This window comes from Grampus griseus (genome assembly GCF_964374135.1).
Source record: "Grampus griseus genome assembly, chromosome: 19".
Lineage (NCBI taxonomy): Eukaryota > Metazoa > Chordata > Mammalia > Artiodactyla > Delphinidae > Grampus > Grampus griseus.
Genome location: NC_139013.1, coordinates 43,126,904 through 43,148,329, shown reverse-complemented (window position 1 = coordinate 43,148,329; position 21,426 = coordinate 43,126,904). Strand labels below are relative to the sequence as shown.

Sequence of the window (21,426 nt, the reverse complement as noted above, 5' to 3'; positions counted from 1 at the left end):
CACTTCAAACCATATGAAGTGTGTACACAAATACATGCCAAGAACCAGAGCATCAAGTAGCTGACAACGGTGCCCCTCATCCCTTGAAAAGTTACATTCAGCTTTTAGGAGTATCGTAAAGAATTCCTGGCACTCTTGCTCCATGAAAATTTTCGCCCCAGGTTTCATTTTGTTTACTCTTCTCAGGGGTCAAGAATAATGACACTAACCAGGCTGCTTTCCTGCCTCCTCCAAACTGGAGTTCCCGTCCCGATCTGGAACAGCCGCTGGGAGGAACAGGCTGCTGGGCATCACCATCTCAGGGGTAGTCACCTGAAGAGCAAGCGGTAGAGAAGCGAGGAGAGTCAAAGGGCGAGGAAAGAGACACAAAATAGGGAAATGTGTCAAAATTATTTAATAAGCAAAATTAGCCTTCACCAGTGTAAAGCTGGAGGTGTCACTTTTCATAGCTCACTGAAGATTCATGTTTATTAGACAAAGCTCACATCAGTCAAAAGCGTTTCTACGGTTACATTCTGGACATAATTAGCAGTGCACACTTGAAGAATAATCTTATTATTAATATTTTTCCTTTATGCAGAATTTTGACTTTGATCACTGACAATGTTTTGTCATGGGCTGTGAAACTTCTTGTGCAACCAATTAGGTAGATAAGTTGAAAGGCCCACCTTAAGCTGCTGAAAACATAATAAGGGCCCTAATTAAATCATACCTAGTAAAGTACACTGTAATCTTGAAGCAGGGAGCATTGTAGTACTGTTTTCAGAATGTATTCAGGCAAGAAGAGGAGGGGAATAAGAGCGAAGGAAAGGGTGAGAAGAAGAGAAGGGAACAAAGGAAAGGCTAAGGACACGCAGACACACTGGCAGATTTTTCCAGGAAACAACATTTTGTAACCCTTTACAAGCTGAGATCAAGTGCAAATGAGCATTTCTTATGACTCACTTCAGTCAGGATTTCTCCTGGGGTCTTTGCCTGAGGTACACAGCATCAGAGGGGACTTCTGGCCAGTGTCCCAGCTGCAGAGGGTGCCCCGCACCCTACGTTCTACAACAGGGCAGCCCCACCTTGGCCACGGCTGTTGTTTCCCAATACAGCAACTCCAGAATTAGCCTGGGTCAAAAGAGCTACAATTTAAGGTCAGATCTTTCGGCATTTATTTCTCCAGGCTTTCCTGCCATCTGGCCGCAAGCTTGTCCAAACAAGTTATCATCTGCCCTCCATTAACGTGATAGGAGGCCCTCAACATCCAACGTAAGGCTAAAAGGTTCTTCATTTAAGAAGCAGCAATATCCCTTTGCCTACTATAGGATGGGAAGGTAGTTGGCGATGATATTCCCAAATGAATTAGAAATCGTTCCCTGTTTGATGACAGCCTGAGAAGCAAACTGACCCTGAGGTTACAGGAACAGAAACTTACAGTCACCACTAACCTTTCTACATGGCACGCAGCCCCACCTGGAGGCATTACTTTCCCATCAAACACAACTATTGAGATAGTATCTTCACTTGCTGTTACAAAGATTGGAACGCCTAGATTACTGTTCAAAATTAAATATTTAAAATAAATTTCTATTAATTTTTAATGGTTCGAGGATCCTGGCCTTGCTCAAAATCACTGCTGACGTGTTCACTAGAATCATCAGTGGTAGGTTCCACTCCTCCTAAAGGAAACTCAGACAGCTGTCCCCATAAATCCAAAAAGGTAACTCCTCAATACATTTCAGGGTATTAGGATAATCTCAGCAACCCAGATGCCCGTAGGTGCAAAAATTAAGCAACAGGCACTACGAAGAAGGGCTCTGAGGAACCCTGCGTTTACGAAGAGCAGGTGCGTGGCAGGTGAATGTGACACAGAATCCCTGCTCTCACAGAATCTACACCCTCACACAAAGCTCGCCAGCAGCTGCTTACGGCTAGCTGTGGATGAATCGTTAGGAATGGAGCGGAGATGGCCAAACTCATTCCATCTATTTTCTTTTTAATAGAAAGCATTTCTGACCAGTGTGGTTGGGGAGTCCAGCGGGAATCCAAGAAGTGAAAGGTCACCGATTAATTTATAGTCCTCAACCGAGGGGGAGCACGAGGTTGGGGGCAAGAGGGGGAGAAAGGGAAAGGAAAAAAGACTCCCCCCCACACCTCCTTTCTCGGCTGTAGCTGCAGGATCAGTCCTTTCCTGGGATCTTTAGGAATTATGAAAAATGAATCATGAGAAGTGAAAAAAAAAAAGCCCTACAGAGTAAAAAAGAATAAAATTATCTAACACCTCAGCTGCACATCATTATAGAAAACTGTGGGCTTTTTATACACATTACAGTAAGGCAGACATCCCCTCTAACAGACTCAGTACGACGGATCAGTAATTGTTTTCATACACTTTAATTAGAAAAACTCAGATGGCTATGAATAATAATGGAAAAGAGAGACTTTTGCACTTGAAAGGTTGAAGTCAATCAAGTGTGAATGACGGCAAAAAAGAAAGAAAAAAAAGACACCAATTCATCAGCCCTCTGTTGTCTCGCCGCGACTTTAATCATAATTCCTGATTGGGATTCAAGAAGGCAGTAAGCAGCGGTTCTTTGTCTGCCTTCACCTTCCATCAATTAACTCTCCCCAAAATATAATCATCAACCTCACATGCTCCTCTGCATCTTAATCTGGGCCCCCAAACCTGTAAGTCTTGCCTCACACGTGTTTACGTAATTACTTCTATCTACCTGCATCTTCTCATCTATAGTGTTACCCAACCTCTCCCTGAAAACAAACAAAAATGTTGGGTATATAAATTTTTTTTTTTTTGCTGTACGCGGGCCTCCCACTGTTGTGGCCTCTCCCGTTGTGGAGCACAGGCTCCGGACGCGCAGGCTCAGCGGCCATGGCTTACGGGCCCAGCCGCTCCATGGCATGTGGGATCCTCCCGGACCGGGGCACGAACCCGTGTCCCCTGTATCGGCAGGCGGACTCTCAACCACTGCGCCACCAGGGAAGCCCTATAAAATCTTAATGGGCAAGAAATGCCCAGAAAGCAAAGAAGAAGACCCCTAAAGAGAATCCTAAGGATCTAGAAATTCTGGTGCGGTCTGTCTGCGCATGGGTCTGAAGAGAGAGGTTGCGATGGAAGCCTCTTTGCTGTGCAGGACGCTGGAGGGCCCCACGTCAGCTCTCGGACACTAATGTTCCCGTGTCCGTGTCCACTACTCCCTCTCCTACCAGCTTCTCAAGCTCATCACTCAAAGTTACCACGCTTTTTTGTAAAGAGCCAAAAATACGGTCCTGCCAATGGCTCTCTGAGGAATTCTGCTCACGGAAGAAAATGAAAGTTGGCCAAAGGCTGAGTTCCTTCAATACTTGCCTTGGCACTCCTTGTTTCCCAATCGTATCTGGCTGCCACACAGTGTGGAAGGTTGAGTCTATCCCAGCCAGCCTCTGATGGACGGCTGAAAGTCCGTGGGAAAGGCGGTCACTCAACAGTGCTGGGCAGAGTTCTGTAAAGACCTTCCCTTTCTCTAGGAGCGTCGGAGCATGCCAGTGTGTGAGAGGACAAAACCTGGCCACAGCGTCGTAAGCAGAGCCGCCCCAAACGTGTCCAAACCACAGAGACCCTCGGAGGACTAGATGCCGCCAGCAGCTCCCCTGTCCCGACAGCGTATGCGGCATTACACATTCACTCTCTCTGCCCCAAGCCCTCCCATCCACACACTCAAAAGCCAAACAAAAAGTTTTAGGTTTGGCCAAACAATAGTACACAATCAGTCTAAACACCTATGCTTCCTACACTGACACCCATGTAGATTGATTCTTCCAATAATCTTCCACCCATAAACACTGAGTATGTTAAGTTACATTCCCCCATAGTCTACTCATTAATATATAGAGGGGACCTCAGACTATTAAAACAGACTTTGAACCAAAAGTCAGAGTTTTTCTGGTTAGAAAATTCAATTGCTTAGAGCCATTACTGCCTCAGAACTTGAGTCTCTCAAGCTCGGCGGCCATGACCACGCAAAGCAGCTCTGTGGTGATGATCTGGATACCACATGTGCTCCTCTCAGCCAAGTCAAGCATGCAGAGTTGACGGAAACGTAGGAAGAAAATATCATTCGAACAGGCGCAGTACCTTCCTAACAAGTAAACAAGTCTCACATGTAACAAGGGAAATGTGGAGTTCTGCTCTGATGCTGAAAATCTTCAAGTTCAAGCAATTCTCACATATGACGATAGAAACAGAAGAGCTCCATGCCGGTACTAAGAATCTTCACACTTAAGCCATTCCAAAACAACTTAGTTGATGAAAAGGAAGGGCCTCAAATGACTCTGCTCATCCATTCATTTGACCATCATTCACTAAACTTTGTACAAGGTCCCCGTGCTGCACGCTTGTGAGACAGCAAGACCGGGTCCCTGTGTCCAAGAAGCTCACATCCAGAATAATTAACCTTCTAGAGATCATAAACTCATTAGAAAATCTGATGAAAGTTGCAGCCTCCTAGAGAAAATACTTTTAAAACAAACTATCGTAGATAATTTCAGGAAATCACAGGCTCCCTCGAGGGAAATTCCGGGATTCAAGTTAATTGCCCTTGAACTACTAGGAAAGGTGACGTGGGTTTGTAAATACCTAGTTCCTACCTCCTGTTCAGTTCACCATTATTTTGGATTATGACTTAACGCATTTCAAGTTTCTATGAGGTGAGTGGGCCCGAAAGCCCCAAGGACACACCTTATAAAACCCAGAGTCTTAGATGTGGGTCTGGTCCCCACTGTGACATCTGGGAGGGGCCGCTGATGTTGACTCTTTTTCGATAGAAGAAGCTGGAATTATAAGGAGCCCTCCCCACTCCTTGCTTTCTCTGGGTCATGGATATGAAATGACCAAATACCACAACTTGAGCAGCCAAGGGGTGTATACACTTTGCTGAATTCTGAACGGGACTGCTCATGCAAATTCACCTCTCAAGGCCACCCTGTCTGAGGTTAGAGCAATGCAACCAACAAGTTCCACATGCTGGAAAGCAAAGGTACTTTCTTAGAGCGAGTACTGAACTTGGTTTCTCTGAGACCTTCATCCCCACAGCCTTGGCATTGCTCACCTGAGTAGAGCTTCTTTCTGAAAGGCTCTCTATTCCAAGTGAAAGTACAGATTTGCCAAAACCTAGACTCCCAAGGAGACTCAAATCCTTCATATTTCAGTAAAAAAAAATCAAGAGAATGAAGAAACTCAGGTGGAGGGGAAAAAAGAGGGAAAAAGCCTCAGACACAGGCCTTCCTGGCACAGACCTGGCCGGTCTCTACACCTTGTGAATGAGGCATTGGTCCTGTTCAAAAAACAAGCATGGAGTTAAAAGCCAACCGCTTCCAGAACTGAGCATTCTAGCTAGTGGGGGACCCAAAGTCGACGGCGCCAGTGAGGGTCTGGCTGCTCACTTCCTCCCCTGACCTCGATGGCTGCCAGCTGGTCTCTGCACATCTGCAGCCAGCAAGCCCGGCAACTCACGGCAGCAGAGAGAGCTTCAGAGGTTTTTCCCTCCTTCCCTTTACTACCTTCCAAATGTGCCAGGCTGGGCGCTGGACCACGGAGTCGAGAGGGCTGTTTCTCTCTTTGTCTCGTTTCCCTTCTAAAATGTCTTCCTATGTCGTTGTCTATATTTTTTGTTGTTTTTTTTTAAACCTAAAACCCAAGAGGAAGAATTGTAGGGCCATATTAACAATTCATATGGGCCAGAAACAAATGCAGCCCTGAACCAGATTTTAAAATCTAAGAATGAGAAAGACTGAAAAAGGAGGTAGGTGGGAGAACAGGAAACATATGAACAGTTCACACACACATGCGCATGCGCGCACACACACACACACACACACACACACACACACACACAGTGAGTGAGGGAGAAAAAAGCTGAGAAGGGGACTGAATTGGAGAGAAAAGCTTCATTAGACTTGGAGAGGCAAGCAGTGGCAGTATACCAAGGTCACTTTTAATTTAGACCATCTAATTGGCAAACAGGCTCCAAATGGCTATCACCTCACAGGGCTTGGAATTAATGAAGCCCGATTATTTTCATTACCCTCCTCTGAGATGGAGACAAAGTGAGAGCTGGTACCCAAGTGGGTGTCACAGCCTCAGGGCCGCTGGCCACCCGAGAGCCCCCAGTGCAGGGGGGCCAAGCAGCCAGACTGATCTGGAGACTCGGATGCACAGGCACACGATGAGCAGAGACAGACGCTGACCGAAAACATCACAGGAGACAGACAGCTGGGGCGGGCTGGGGGTGGAGGGGACCTGCAGGCAGTGCAGGTCCAGGGGCAGCCAAGGGGAATCTGTGCGTGGACAAAACGTACAGAATAACTAAGGGAGTGAAGACGAAGGGCTAGAGAAAGAGGTGTTCCTGGGCTGCTCCAGAGCCAACCCCCTTCTCTGCCATGAGGTCATACTCTGTTAAGTGACTGGGGAACAAAGACAGTTTCCCCGTATTAGTGCTCCGGGATCCCAGTGGTGTGTCCTGCCACTTAGAAGGACAGTGATCAATTAGAATAATTTAAGACTACTGATATGCATTGTAGGTGGTCTTTCCCATTCTCATTTAGGGGCCAGAAACCTGTCCCCTATGCCCTCAACCCTCCTCGCCTAAAACTGTGAGACAAAGGAGGGCACGAGCAGCAGCCCCTATATCCCCACCACCAGTTCGGAATCTCGGACTTCTCGGTAAATAGGTGAGAATTCTATGGAACTGACATCGGGGGCGGGTCGCTCAGTTGGGTCTGGAGGGGCACCTGTCTCACCGCCTTAAGCTTTATAGATTTCCGTCTTTCATATGACATGTGTAAAGACACCGTTTGGAGCTCTGTTTCCAATAGGCCGAGCAGAATGAAGTGGTATGGGTGCAGTTTCCATAGCGGAGGGCCAGAGCTGCAATTGTTCCCAGTGGAGAATATTTTTCAAGCCCCTTCATCGGTAAAAAGAAGGGGGCCCATGGAAGACACAGATATGAGATGCAGAGCATAAGCAAGCAACTGTTACCATAGCAACAGACATATTAGACACTGCAGGTTCCTGAAAGCTGTCTGATAAGGTATTATTAAATGAAGCCTCCTCAAAACACTCTCCATTTACAACTGAACGGAAAGGCATTGTAGAGAAAGTAATCTATTTCCATTTATCAGGGTGGAATTTACTTTTAGAGAGACTGAAACCCAATTCAAGCCAGATCCTGGGCCCTTGGACCCAAACAGCAAAAAGTATTTCCCAGAATTTATAGCTTTAGCTACCCTGGACATACCCGGTGTCTGCCAGGAGCTGTCTGTTTGGTGGATCTTGCCAGGCTCTCCTAGTTTGCAGCCAAAGGCAGTGAACTCAGTCAATCTGGCAAGGAAGAAGATTCACTCCTCTCACTGCCATTCATCCCAGCCACTCAAGGATAAAGCAGACATAACTTTCTCCTCTTGGAGGATGAATGACTGAACACTGACCATTCCTTAATGATATGGTTTAGGAAATGCAGCTCTGATTTGAGGGGCATTTCTCAGAGTTTCCTGCTCTAGTTGGCCAGGAACAAACAGATGTATCATCAGAAAGCCTAACCAATACTTTCCCTTGGCCAATTTTCTAATAAAATTGCTGTAAAATATCCTCCAGGGGCATGATTCTAACCACAGGTTCATTATAAACACTTAGTTGTAAAACAATTGCAAATTTCATATTAACACCAAACTTTTCAGAGGAAGGACAATGGCAACTATTTAATTTGTCAGGGCAGAGACCAAGATCAGCAGTCCAGTCCTCAAATAGGATGCTGGGCTCACCCCAAGGTATGGCCACAAACGCCCCTCTAACCCTGGTTGCTCATCTTTTCCTGCTGATGCTGCTAAAGGGTCGAGGTGGAATTGCTTCATTTAGCTCAATGCAAACCATCCTCATGACTTGAGAAACCAATTCAATACTGACAGCCATGCAGTAACTCCATCTTCTCATGCAAAGACAGGGTACCAAATCATCCTTATATACACCTTTAAATCGAGTGTAAAACCCTTATGATTACATTTCCCACAACTTTCAACTGTATTTCTGAATCCATTAACTTTCTCTTGTTGCTAGCAAATGAACTTCCTATAGTCAGCACATTTCCCACAATTTGCACATTTTTTTCAGAAATATTTAGAAAACAGCTCCATTGTCTGCTATGGGCAAATGAGGTAGGTACACAGGGGTTCCTGTACAAGGTGCCAAGCACAGCCCCTTTAGGGAGTGTGTTTCTCCTCCGTAATTATGTTCTTCGGGAGTCTTCTCAAATAGGGTTTATTAACCTGTTTCCATGGATGGATTTTAGGGTATCCTTATGCTCTCTGGCATTGTACACACAATTTTGAACATGGAGAATATTTGAAAGAGTTCTTAATAGTAGTTGTCAAACTTTAGTGTGCACAGAATACCCAGTAAGGCTACTGAACCGTTTTCACCAGCGTCTCCAAAAAAAAGGTTGAGAATCACTGCTTGAGTGGGTAACACCCAGAAATATCTTAGGGATTGGTACCCAAGCAAACACAGCAGTAACATCCTCCTCTCAAAGACTCTGTTGATAAATGAAGAAGATTCATAATGACCACCAGACTTGCTACTTTGAATGTACCATACTGTTGCTGTTATAAAAGTATGACAAACAATGGATATTTGAAATGTAATTTATATAGTAGTCCCTAGGGATGTAAAAATGAAACTTACTGTCTGATGTAAACCAATCATACAGATTACTACAGGCTCACATTTCCTAGACCAGACTGATATTAAACAGGAGAAATAATCACCAGAGCAGAAGGACGATGTATTGAAAATGCCACCCTCCCCACATCTCTTCCTGTTTCTTCAGGCTCCCATGGTTCCAGGCCATCTGTGGGAAGTATGATGAGGCCTGAGGGAAATCCCCCTTGTTACTTCCAAGGCTGGAGAGAATTCCAGGGGAATTTGTAACAGAAACCCACCCATCCACAAAAGGAAGTTTCCACTTAGAACCTTTCAACCATGTTCACCAGTCTGTCTATTTGAAAATACCCATGGAAAGTGCATTTACACTTGAAATGAAACTCATGCTAGGTCACCTTAGAGCCTGCCATTGGCTGCTAAGGTCCTCTTGACGCATCATCAAATGTATGTTCCTCACAACTAAACATCATTTACAATGTTATTCATTAATTTTGCGTAACCAAGTGGAATGGGAAATGCCTAGAGGTTACACATCTGTGACCTGCATGGGAATCTTCACACGAAAAGGCAATCAAATTAACTTATTACTCCACTGTTGAAGGAAGTTAGAGGTGAGAATTTTTCTCTTTGGGGGTTTTTCCTCTAGTGATCAGGAAAGGGCTTTCCAGCAGCCCAAGCATACACAGAATGCAGGATACTGGTATCGCCTGTAGACGTTTGAAAAGTTTTCTCATTACATTAGATTTAAATCCTTATACTAATCTTTTGGGCCATGTTTACAGTGGCCACTTAGAGCCATGCCCCGCAGGTGTAGCAACATCATGCTCAAAATGCAAAGCCCTTGTTCATGACTCGCCACGTGCTACCCAACTGAGCACCTTCCTGCTTTGAGAATGAAAGCATCCACTTGAGAAACTCCCACGTCACAGGGCTACATTCTGCGAGTTTGCCACTTGCAGGGGCATCAAGTCAGCTAACCTCTCTGAGCCTCAGTTTCCTCAGCCGTCAATGTAAACGTGTCAAACTCTTTAAATAAAACAGAGTGGTTGTGAGGATGAAATGAGACATAATGAATTTAAGAGCAACCTAGAAGATGACCTGCTCAGTAAAGGTTTGGAGAATCTGAATAACAACTTCTTCATGTAAATGGTTAGCTACTCTAGGCCTCTGCGTCCTGAGGGGAGAGAGGAATGATAAGGCACGTTGAGAAATGCGTATGTATTCAGCCCTTTAGGCCACAGTCAGGCCAAGTCTAAGGTGAACAAAGGTCACAGAACTATCTTTGACATTTCCAACTCTGCACTGGCTCTCGCATCCAGCAACAGAGTCCTGTCCATGTTGCTGCATCACCTTTGACCGCTGGGGAAAGAAAAGCCCCGAGGTCCTGCTCCCAGCTGCCTTACCGTCATGATGAGCTTCTCCACGCAGTCGGGCGCCACACTGTGGAGGTGGGTGAGGTGCAGCTGGAGGTGGATCTTGTTGTTGAGCATGTCCTGGCACAGGGGGCAGCGGAGCATGGGCTGCACCGAGTGCTGCGTCATGGCGTGCACCCGCAGCCGGTTGACATCGGCGTTGCTGTACTTGCAGTAGGGACACTGGTACATCTGTGGGGAACACACAGCCACCCCTCCGGCTGAATCTTCAGTTCCCACCGCAACTGTGTCCGCCCCAAGCCCGCCCACCCGAGACTCCACTCCCCCCCTTCCCCCCAGTTATGTGAAACACTCCCCCACCAGCACAGCCCCTTCTGGCCTCACCTGCTCCGGTTTGGTCTCCTCTGATGTTTTTGGTCGCTTTGAAGAGAGAGGAGACTCTGAGCTACCTGGGAAGGAGATGCGTTTGGAGGTTGCAGGAGAATCTGTCAGCTCCTTCTCTGCTTGGCTTGATGATGCTGGAAGAAAAAGCAGAAGATGTAATACAGCAGCCAGACCAGGCCAGCTCCCAGAGGGTTTGCGTTGGGTGAAAATCAACATTCATTTATAGCACAGGATTTTCTTGAAACACCAAAATTAAAGTAGGATGAGCATCCGGACTGATTTATCAGGCATGCTAGAAAAGAAGCAAGTGTTTCTTTTTGTCCCCCATGAATTTCTGTCACTACACAACTTTAACAACTGAACACTAAGAAAAAAAGGTACAGAAATGGACTAAAAGGCTCTGAGTTGGATTAAGCTACATTCAGTCTATTCTGACCTCCCCCAATCAAGACACAATCTGCTGGCTTATGAGGGTGGGTGGGAAAGTCTCACCAATTGCTTTGCCAACCACGAGTCAACCCAAGTACCAGACAGACTCTGCTTTCATGGATGTAATAGATGATGTGCTTCCAACTTTATTGTCACAGCTCTTGAAATCACAGCACAGCACAGCACATCACAGGAGACATGATAAATGGGACGGACCCGAGAAAGGTTTACACGGACATCTGCATACAAATGCATGCAAAAAAGTCCAGTGTGGCTTCAGCAACTTGCTTCTGGGGAAGAAGTAACTGAAGAGTGGAACTAGATAGGGCGCGACTCCAACTTCTAATCGAGCCAGTGCTCCAGACACAAGAGTTTACTCAGAGTGGGTGGTTCAGAGGGAAAGTGTCCTCTCTGCTTGCCAGAAACATGCCCTCTGCACCCCACTCCACCAAAACAACAAAACACCAACGAGGAAGGAGAGTCACATGAGAGTGAAGCAGCAAGCAGTGAGCGTGGAAGTGTTGGCGGAAGGAGTTCTCTCAAGCATGGAAAGGGATCTGGAAGATTGTGATGAGAAAACAGCTGGGCTGAAAGGGTTTTAACAAGGATGAATAAGCAGGGCTCCTCCAGTATAAACACAAATCTCCAAATGGTCAGATGTGGTCATTCCAAAACCTGGTCAGTATCTTAAGGCTGGCTCTCTCACTTGTTTTGGATGGGAACTCCATTTTTCAGCATTTTGCTACAAGTGGTGAGAAGAAAAATCCTGAAAATGGTAGTGAGACAGTACATACCCACTGCCCTCCCTACCTCACTGAAAAATCATTTGACTCAGCACTGAGGTCACTGGTTTAGAAAGCCTCATGTTTACTCTTTGGTCAAACTGCTTTCTGTCTCATCCAGCCTAGTTCCCTAGCGTGTGTTTCCAGCCTTGAAATCTGTTCTGACATGGATACCCAAGATGCTGTCATTACAGGTGTGTGCTTTAATAAACAGTTGTAAAAAATCAATTTTATTCATTAAAATCGTAAGGCCACACAATAATTTTGGAAAATAAAAATGCAAAATGCAGGAAATATTCCAGGAAGTGGATGCTCTTCCCAGAATGCACATCTTCTGATCTTTAACCCCAGTATCTTGGTAACCTGGTCTACATAAGTTTGTAGAACATCTATTATTTAAAAAGTACAAGGACAAGCATATTACACACGGACTCCTCCTCCTCCCAGCACACATTCATAACAGTACTTTAATCTGTCTCGAATCGACTTCAAACCCATTTTCTTCTTAATGGGAGTTATTCATTTTCACTTGAAAGGTAATACATGACGGCTGGATATTTAATGTGATGGACTGGCTGCCGATTAACTAGGTGCTGTATGTGACATTCTAGTCTGGTTCCCACGGCCCACTTCCCATCTCCCAGCCCCCGGCAGACCTGATCCCGCGAAACCTTGCGTCGCAGGTTTTAGACCTCGGAGTGTGATGGGCCCCCTGCCTGAACACTCCCACAATAGGAGTCTTTTAATTAATGTTTTGGGGATGTAAGATCTTCCTGCCCCCAGAAGGTTTCTTATTCTCCATCGTTTTTCATTTTTGCTTACTGGTTGTCTTCTATATGTTAGCTCTTCTATAGCTTTTCAAAGGCATTCTAAAGATGGGGTGGGTGGAGACGTTAGATGATACTTCAGATGCTTATTTGTTAGAGCCATCCTCCACCTTCCCCATTTCCACCTCCAATCTGTAGGATTAGGTTAGGTTCAGGGCTTACGGTTAGGAAAGAGCTGCTCTCTGCTCCCCCTTCCCCTAGGGGCAAGCCAAGATGCAGATCCTATTCTAAACACCCATCCCCGTCTTTTTGTTAGTCTGCCTGACCTGAAACAACACTTGCTTTTACAGGACCGTGACACTGCCTTGTCAATGCCCTCAACCTGCCTCCTACCCCCCCTCTTCAGAATGATTTTCAACCGTGCAGTTGCTCAGCAGTGTGGATGAACGAGCGCGGAGGCTGAGACCGCCCGACTCATCCACTCCCTGGAAAGCAAACCCGGTGTAACCCAGTGCAGCATTAGCGTCCTCACAGGACCGGAGTCCACCCTCGTCCTTCAAGGCTGAACGCATGATGAATGGTGACGAGGTTGCAGAGGTGAGAATTCTCGTTTCAGAAGCCACTATTCTTTCCCCCTGCATGGAGAGGGGGGACTTCTATTACCTTTTTTTTATTTTTCATACTCTCAAATTGCTCTGTAATTCTAAAGCTTCCTTTGTGAGCTCAAGCTAAGGAGCTGTTCTAAAGCGTTTTAAAAAATAAAATCGGCACTTGCTCACTCATTCCTCTTTCCCTGGAGTAACACAACAGCTCTGCTATGATATGAAATACTGCATCCACTAGTGTAAAAACTTCCGGGGCTCATCTCCCTTCTATCTGGGGCAATCTGCATTTTTATTAGATCAGATCTGTCTAGAAGTGGACATTAGCCACCTGCAGCTCGCTAGGCTTCTTCTCTAAAGATAAGGCCGTGCCTTTCCTATATCGGAGTCTGTTAACACCCAGTTACAATCCCATTGTGCTTCCCTGGGTGATGTGAGGACTGCTCCAAAGAGTTAGGTTAACGAGGCTGACAGGCCCCTCCTAGCTTGACCCCAGACATTAAAACGTCAATCCCTATGAAAACATGGTACCAGAGATTTTATAAAATTTCTGTAGATGGATAAACAGTTGCGCAAGTTCTCCATCAGCAGGCTAGAAGAGGGTTTACTACTGACAATGACAGTCTAAGGTTTTCTCAAGCTTCTTCTCTCTGAACTTCAAAAGGGCCAGACTCCCAAAATCAATTCCTACTTTAGTTCTGTCACTAGCATACATTGTAGGCATAAGTAAATGAGGTTGTACGAATACCAAGAGGGAAAGTACTGTGGTTTTCTTTTTTGAAGACTTTTCGAAACTCTGACTTAAATTCCAAGAGCGATGTCACAGTCTAGAAAACATTATTACTTTTTAAAATTAATTACTGATCAGTTTAAGGCCATTACGACGTCACAGTAGTGAAACACAAATAGATGCGCTCCAGAGACAAGCCATAGTTTAAACAGTGCCTGGAACCACTGGATTATACTGGTAACAACTTCAAGGGTAACTACCTGTAGTGGCTTTTACAATAATGACAAAATGAACTGGAAACAATCTAGATATTTTACAACAGGGCACGGTTAAGTAAACAATGGTACCGCCACTCTATTGAGTATCAGATGACATTACATATGATAGCTATGAAGCAATATGGAAAAATCCTTGAGAAGGTTAATCAGAAAAAAATAAGATAACATATGCATTATAACATGATACAGCTTTGTAAAAAATAGGTATTAGAAAAAAAGACTGGAAGAAAATGACTGCTGTATTTAGGTGATAGCATCACGGACCATCTCCCCATTTTCTACGTTTGTCATGTAGTTATATTATTTTTAATACTATAATTAAAGAGTTTAGCATTTAAATTCCACTGTCCATGAAAAGGTTGATATTTGGATCCATACTGTGCAAAACATCAGGTGGTATTTTTACTTTGCTGGTTAAAGCAATTTTTCCTCATTTTGGCAGCTATGCCATGTGAAAATATGTGTTAAATCTCAATGAATCTTCCACAGGCAACATGCTGGGCTCCTGGCACTTCAAAGGGTTTAAAAACGTGGCAAGGAATCATGCGAGTGCCATCGATTACATACTCTGTAAAGCGAGGCAAGAGGGATACTGGGGCAATATCGGGGAAATGCAGGGTCAAACCCCAAGCGCAGCCCGACAGGATGTTAGCTGCAGACTCCTCGCCACGCAAACTTTCTAAGGAGTGGACAAACACTTGCTCAACTTGTTAGAAGTTCAGGTTGCCCCACTGAACTCGCTGGTGAGGCAGGAAAAGGACCGGCATGGCCTGGCTATGGAGTACAGAAAATTCGAAGTCAGCTTTCTGGGCCAAAAGCCACCATTCCACCTTAAACTGTGATGGGTTGGTCACTATATCTGACGAAGCCAAGTACTGAGAGGCAGACCTGATTCATGACTCTCCATTTCATTGTTCCTCTACATTCCAAGCAAAAGAAATTTCATTTCCAAGGGAAAGACACAGTAGTCAGTGCATGGCTTCCTCAGGAAAAACAAAAATCATTTCTGTGACGTCAACTTCCAGATATCCTTTGTTTTTAACATATTTGCTTGGGGGCATTTAACCTCTAAAAATAATTACTTAAAAATTTTCCCCTCTTGTCATATTAATTAGAGGGAGTAGGGAAGAGAAGAGAGCCAATCTGAATTCATGCCAGTTTTGTTTACAATTTTCAAGAAGAGGTTTTATTATGTTCTAAGCATATAGAATAATTAAAACAAGCCTAGTAAGGTTTCAGGTAAGAGGTGACTAACTGTAAAGAACAGGTTAAGGGGACTTCCCTGGTGGCGCAGTGGTTAAGAATCCGCCTGCCAGTGCAGGGGACACAGGTTCAATCCCTGGTCCAGGAAGATCCCACATGCCACAGAGCAGCTAAGCCCGTGTGCCACAACTACTGAGCCTGCACTCTACAGCCTGCGAGCCACAACTACTGAGCCCACGTGCCGCAACTACTGAAGCCCGTGTGCCTACAGCCCGTGCTCTGCAACAAGAGAAGCCACTGCCATGAGAAGCTCACGCGCCACAACAAAAAGTAGCCCCCGCTCACCGCAATTAGAGAAAGCCCATGTGCTGCAACAAAGACCCAACGCAGCCAAAAATAAATAAATAAAAAGTAAATTAAAAAAAAGAAGAATAGGTAAGAACAGTATAATTTAGGGGGCTTATCAAGTGGTCAAGTATGGTAGAAACACAGTCTCTTTAACTTCACCTGATAAAACCACTTTTCCTAGAACAAATTCTCACCCAATCCCAATCCTCACTAATAAACTAAAATCTGAGTCACTGAAATTTTGGTGACAGAAAACTTGAGAGCTGTACTTGCAATACCATGTACTGCCAGCAGACTTAATGCCAACACGTGCCTCATTTCTCACCTAGTGATGTGGTCATACAACTCTGAAGCGAGGGAAGGCAGGGAGTTGCTGCCTCCTGAGAAAGAAACCTGAAGAAAACTTGGAAGTGAAGTAGAAATGGAACCTTAAGGTACACAGTTTTTGGCTTTCCCTAATCATTTGCCAAGACATCAACTTCCCTCCATGACAATCGAAAGTACTGGAAGTTTCAGTTCCATGAGCAAAACTGACTTTCTCATCACTCAACACACCATTGGTGCTGTTGGCATGGTGGACATTCTCTGCCACAGGCCCGCCTTTGGCCAGAGTCCTCCCTTGGGGAGATCCTGGGCATGCGCTGAGCTGTCCACATTACTGGGAAGTTTCTTCTGCGTTTCTTCTCTTCATGGCATAGTGGCCCTCGGAAGTGGTGTTCACCAAGATGCTGACCCCCCTTCCTTCTGGGGACCCCAAGGTGAGCTCACTGAAGGCCTGGGATGCTGCCTGACATGTCATCCTTGTGGAGCGGCCAAAGGCAGCCTCCAGCCCCACTTCTCAACCATCAGACTCTGAGCTAAAGTACCACTGACAGCCCCTCCATCTAAACTTCCATCTCCCAAACCAGCAACATAATGGAGGAGCCAATTAAATGATTATTAATTCATGCTACTTTCCGTAAGCCAGAGGTTCTCATCGCCTTGTGTTCCGTAAACCAGCTTGCCACCTGCCCCAGAAATTTACAGCAATCTTTTATCTCCATTGACTAAGGAGAAAAAAAAAAAAACGTTCACACAGCTCCATACTCAGTGCTTGAGTTGGGATAATGACCCCAGCACGATAGTCACAGAAGCTTCACCATATTGGAAAGTGGTCATTCAGCTCATAATGAAAATGAGATGAAAGGGGCAGTGAGCCCTCTCCATAGCCCCTTCCCCTCAGCTTCTCAGAGGCCCGACACTCCCCTCTAGAAAGCAGAGATGCACAGTTTCCAGAGGGTCAATCTGTGCTCTGGACTCGTGACCCTCTGTGATACTGTCACTGAATGTGGAGCTGCTCTTGGCATCTGCTTGCAATTCCCTCCCCAGAGGAGAGGCTAAGATTTCGTACTCGCATCTCCTGCAGAGCTACTGCACTTCAGAAGTGGCCAGAGAGCTGGCTAAATCCTCTCCCTCCCTACGGAAAGAAACAGTTCGTTTAAAGGGTCTGCTCGGCTGCCAACTTGGTCGCTAAACATGCACGGCTCTGCCTCTCACCAAGCACTTAAAGATGATTCAAAGAGGAATCGGGGAGTCTGTGCACGGCGAAGGCGCACCCAATGGGGTCTCTACACCCTTACACACCCAGAGTCCAGCCCCATGAGGGTAAGAACCTTCTATTCAAAACACAGTCCTGGTTTCAGTTAAGTGCAGGCTACACTGCTCCTGCATGTCTCTTGAAAGCATTTTGTAGAAGTACTCAAAAAGGAGAAGAACATGCCTAGGTAGGTAGAGCGAGACACACAGGCCTCATCCACTTACCAGACATGTCTTCCTGTTTCCATGAAGGATTTCAAAGAAAACTTGAGTTATACTACAGATGGGTATTACTGATGCTCGGGGAATGGCTCATTATTTTTCTCCTCCAACTCAAAGATGAACCAGATAGGTCAGCACTTTGAAAATCCAGAAGCTCGTCAGTGTTGTTTCTGTTGTTGTTATTAGTTTGCTTTTTATTTGGAAATATAGATTCACAGGAAGTTGCAAGATTAGCACAGAGAGGTCCGTTTCCCCTTCGCCTAGGTGTTTCTTTTTAACCAGGGTTTAGATAAAGATTGCTGGGTTTCTCAGATGGAGAGATATACCATGTTCTTGGAGTGGAAGGATCAACACTGTGAAAATGACTATAATACCCAAAGCAATCTACAGATTCAATGCAATCCCTATCAAACTACCAATGGCATTTTTCACAGAACTAGAACAAAAGAATTTCACAATTTGTATGGAAACACAAAAGACCCCGAATAGCCAAAGTAATCTTGAGAAAGAAAAACGGAGCTGGAGGATTCAGGTTCCTGGACTTCAGACTATACTACAAAGCTACAGTCATCAAGACAGTATGGCACTGGCACAAAAACAGAAATACAGATCAGTGGAACAGGATAGAAAGCCCAGAGATAAACCCACATACATATGGTCACCTCATTTTTGATAAATGAGGCAAGAATGTACAATGGAGAAAAGACAGCCTCTTCAATAAGTGATGCTGGGAAAACTGGACAGCTACAGGTAAAAGAATGAAATCAGAACACTCCCTAACACCATACACACAAAAAAACTCAAAATGGATTAAAGACCTAAATGTAAGGCCAAGACACTACAAAACTCTTAAGAGGAAAATACAGGCAGAACACTCTATGACATAAATCACAGCAAGACCTTTTTTGACCCATCTCCTAGAGAAGTGGAAATGAAAACAAAAAAAAAAACAAATGGGACCTAATGAAACTTAAAAACTTTTGCACAGCAAAGGAAAATATAAACCAGACAAAAAGACAACCCTCAGAATGGGGGAAAATATTTGCAAACGAAGCAACAGACAAAGGATTAATCTCCAAAATATATAAGCAGCTCATGCAGCTCAATATCAAAAAAGCAAACAACCCAATCCAAAAATGGGCAGAAGACCTAAATAGACATTTCTCCAAAGAAGATACACAGATTGCCAACAAACACATGAAAGAATGCTCAACATCACTAATTATTAGAGAAATGCAAATCAAACCTACAATGAGGTATCACCTCACACCAGTCAGAATGGCCATCATCAAAAAATCTACAAACAATAAATGCTGGAGAGGGTGTGGAGAAAAGGGAACCCTCTTGCACCGTTGGTGGGAATGTAAATTGATACAGCCACTATGGAGAACAGTATGGAGGTTCCTTCAAAAACTACAAATAGAACTACTATATGACCCAGCAATCCCACTACTGGGCATATACCTTGAGAAAACCATAATTCAAAAAGAGTCATGTACCACAATGTTCACTGCAGCTCTATTTACAATAGCCAGGACATGGAAGCAACCTAAGTGTCCATCAACAGATGAATGGATAAAGAAGATGTGGCACATATATATATAATGGAATATTACTCAGCCACGAAAAGAAGCGAAACTGAGTTATTTGTAGTCAGGGGGATGAACCCAGAATCTGTCATACAGAGTGAAGTAAGTCACAAAGAGAAAAACAAATACCATATGCTAACACATATATATGGAATCTAAAAAAAGAAAAATGGTTATGAAGAACCTAGGGGCAGGACAGGAATAGAGACGCAGATGTAGAGAATGGACTTGAGGACACGGGGAGGGGGAAGGGTAAGCTGGGACCGAAGTGAAAGAGCGTCAAGGACATATATACACTACCAAATTAAAATAGATAGCTAGTGGGAAGCAGCCACATAGCACAGGGAGATCCGTTTGGTGCTTTGTGACCACCTAGAGGGGTGGTATAGGGAGGGTGGGAGGGAGATGCAAGAGGGAGGAGATACGAGGATATATGTATACGTATAGCTGATTCACTTTGTTATAAAGCAGAAACTAACACACCATTGTAAAGCAATTATACTCCAATAAAGATGTTTAAAAAAAAAAAAAAATCCACCTTCCAATGCAGGAGATGCGGGTTCGATCCCTGGTCAGGGAACTAAGATCCCACATGCCACAGGAAAACTAAGCCCGTGCGCTGCAACTAGAGAGAAGCCATCGCACCACAACTAGAGAGGAGCCTGCACGCCACAACAAAAGATCCCACGTGCCACAACTAAGACCCGATGTAGCCAAAAATAAATAAAATAAAATAAAACGGGGAGTTTCATACAAAGCAGAAGGACAAGGACCTCCAGATAAGTGGAAAAATCTGGCAACAGGATCTTCATTCCTATGCAGTAGCCGTGGGCTGGAGCCGATGCCCCGTGCCCTCTGGCTTGCCCCACCCTCCCCTGATACTGGGCATTCCTTCATTCCGTCTGCCAGCCTCTATGTGTTACACTTAATTTGGGAGATGGGGCTCGAGGAGGAGACAGGAGCGAAAAGAAGAATCTTAGAAAGGGCAGACGGACTGAAGAGGAGGCTGAGGAAAAGCGAGTAGGAGAAGGAGAGGCATCCACAGGGGCCCAGAGGCTGGAAGCTGATCCCAGGAAGGCTGCCCCAGGAGGAGGCAGGGGCTGTCATCCCAAGAAGAATCAGTAGCTGAACCTGGGAAAGGAAATCCTTGTTTCATTGCCTGAGTTCATTGTCTGCTCCCTGACACAGAGCCCCTAAATCCCCTGAAATTTCCTGGGTGACAGGAGTATCTTTTGTTCCAATGAGGTGACTCTGAGTGGTCACCAGAAAGACCAAGCCGTGGTTAGAAGCTTGGGATCTTCAATCTCACCTCCCACCCTTCAGGAAGGGGAGGGGGTTGGAGACGGAGTTAATGATCCATCATCCCTACTTGATGAAGCCTCCATAAAAATCCCAAAATTTTAAAAAATTCCAAAAAATTCCAGGTTGGCACACCCCAACTCCGTGGGGACGGAGACTCCTGCGCTCAGGATCCTTCCAGACCTTGCCCTATGTGTCTCTTCATCTGACTGTTCATCTGTTATCTTTTATCATACCATTCGTTAAATCATAAGCTGGTAAAAAAAAAAAAACAGAACAAAAAAACATTGCTGGGTTTTTGATCACTCTTCATCATGACCACATGTCTCCTCCTCTCCCACTCCTGCAATCCGGGATTCCATCGGCCAAGACCAGGACTCGTGCCTCTTCTACACACTTCTGTCTTTTAGGAAAGCTCAGTTCCCTCCTCACGCAGCGGGGGCTCAGGGCCTTGCCAGCCGGTTAAAGGAGACGTAAGTCTCAAACTTCACGCACGTCACAGAGGTCAGAGCACCAACATTCTCAAACTCAACTGTGAGTGAGAAATCCCCTGGAAGGCTTGCTAACACACAGAAGGCAGGCCCCACCCCCCTAGCATAGGTCTGATTCAGAGAATCTGCATTTCCAGTGAGTTCCCAGGTGATGCTGGTGGTCTGACCACATTTTGAGAACCGCTGTCAGAGCCAAAGCTTTCTGTAATTGGTAGGAACCATACCACCTTGTGGCTGGACTAGAATTAAATAAGGGGGCCTGCAGGCGTGGGCGGATCTGGCCGTCCACTTTCAAATGACTCTTGCTGAAAATGCTATTCTCATCATCTACACTCGGGGACAAAAGCCAGGCCTGGTCTCAAAGCCCGATGTTTTCCCCCTCAGGCCAAAGGTGAAAGATTAAATATGGCTGTCCCTCAGGGAACCTGCCTCCTCTAAACCAACACAGACACATTTTCAAAGCCAGAAATTCAGAAGGAATAACCTCTACGTGTTCTGTTAGCAGTGTAATCCAGAATAATGACAGACTGCCTTGCTTATGAAAGTCTCGGTCTTTCCACGTGTCCTGGAGAACCTCTGTAAAAAGGACGAACACCTCTGGGCTCTTTCCACTTTGCAGGAAGAGAAAGCCTCTTTTTGGTGCTGGCTTCCCAGGTCTT

At 45.2% G+C, this 21,426-nt stretch overlaps 1 protein-coding gene across 2 annotated transcripts in view; it reads right to left on the bottom strand.

The window, feature by feature from the left end:
* Nucleotides 1-21,426, bottom strand: part of ZFHX3 (zinc finger homeobox 3) — a 243,190-nt gene that overhangs the window by 14,516 nt on the left and 207,248 nt on the right. For both annotated transcript variants that reach the window (XM_082676097.1, XM_082676096.1), the window contains exons 5-7: nt 10,453-10,586; nt 10,099-10,299; nt 210-312 (exon numbers count right to left, since the gene is read on the bottom strand). In XM_082676097.1, the coding sequence (XP_082532223.1) occupies nt 210-312; nt 10,099-10,299; nt 10,453-10,586 (438 nt within the window). The remainder of the gene's footprint in view (nt 1-209; nt 313-10,098; nt 10,300-10,452; nt 10,587-21,426) is intronic.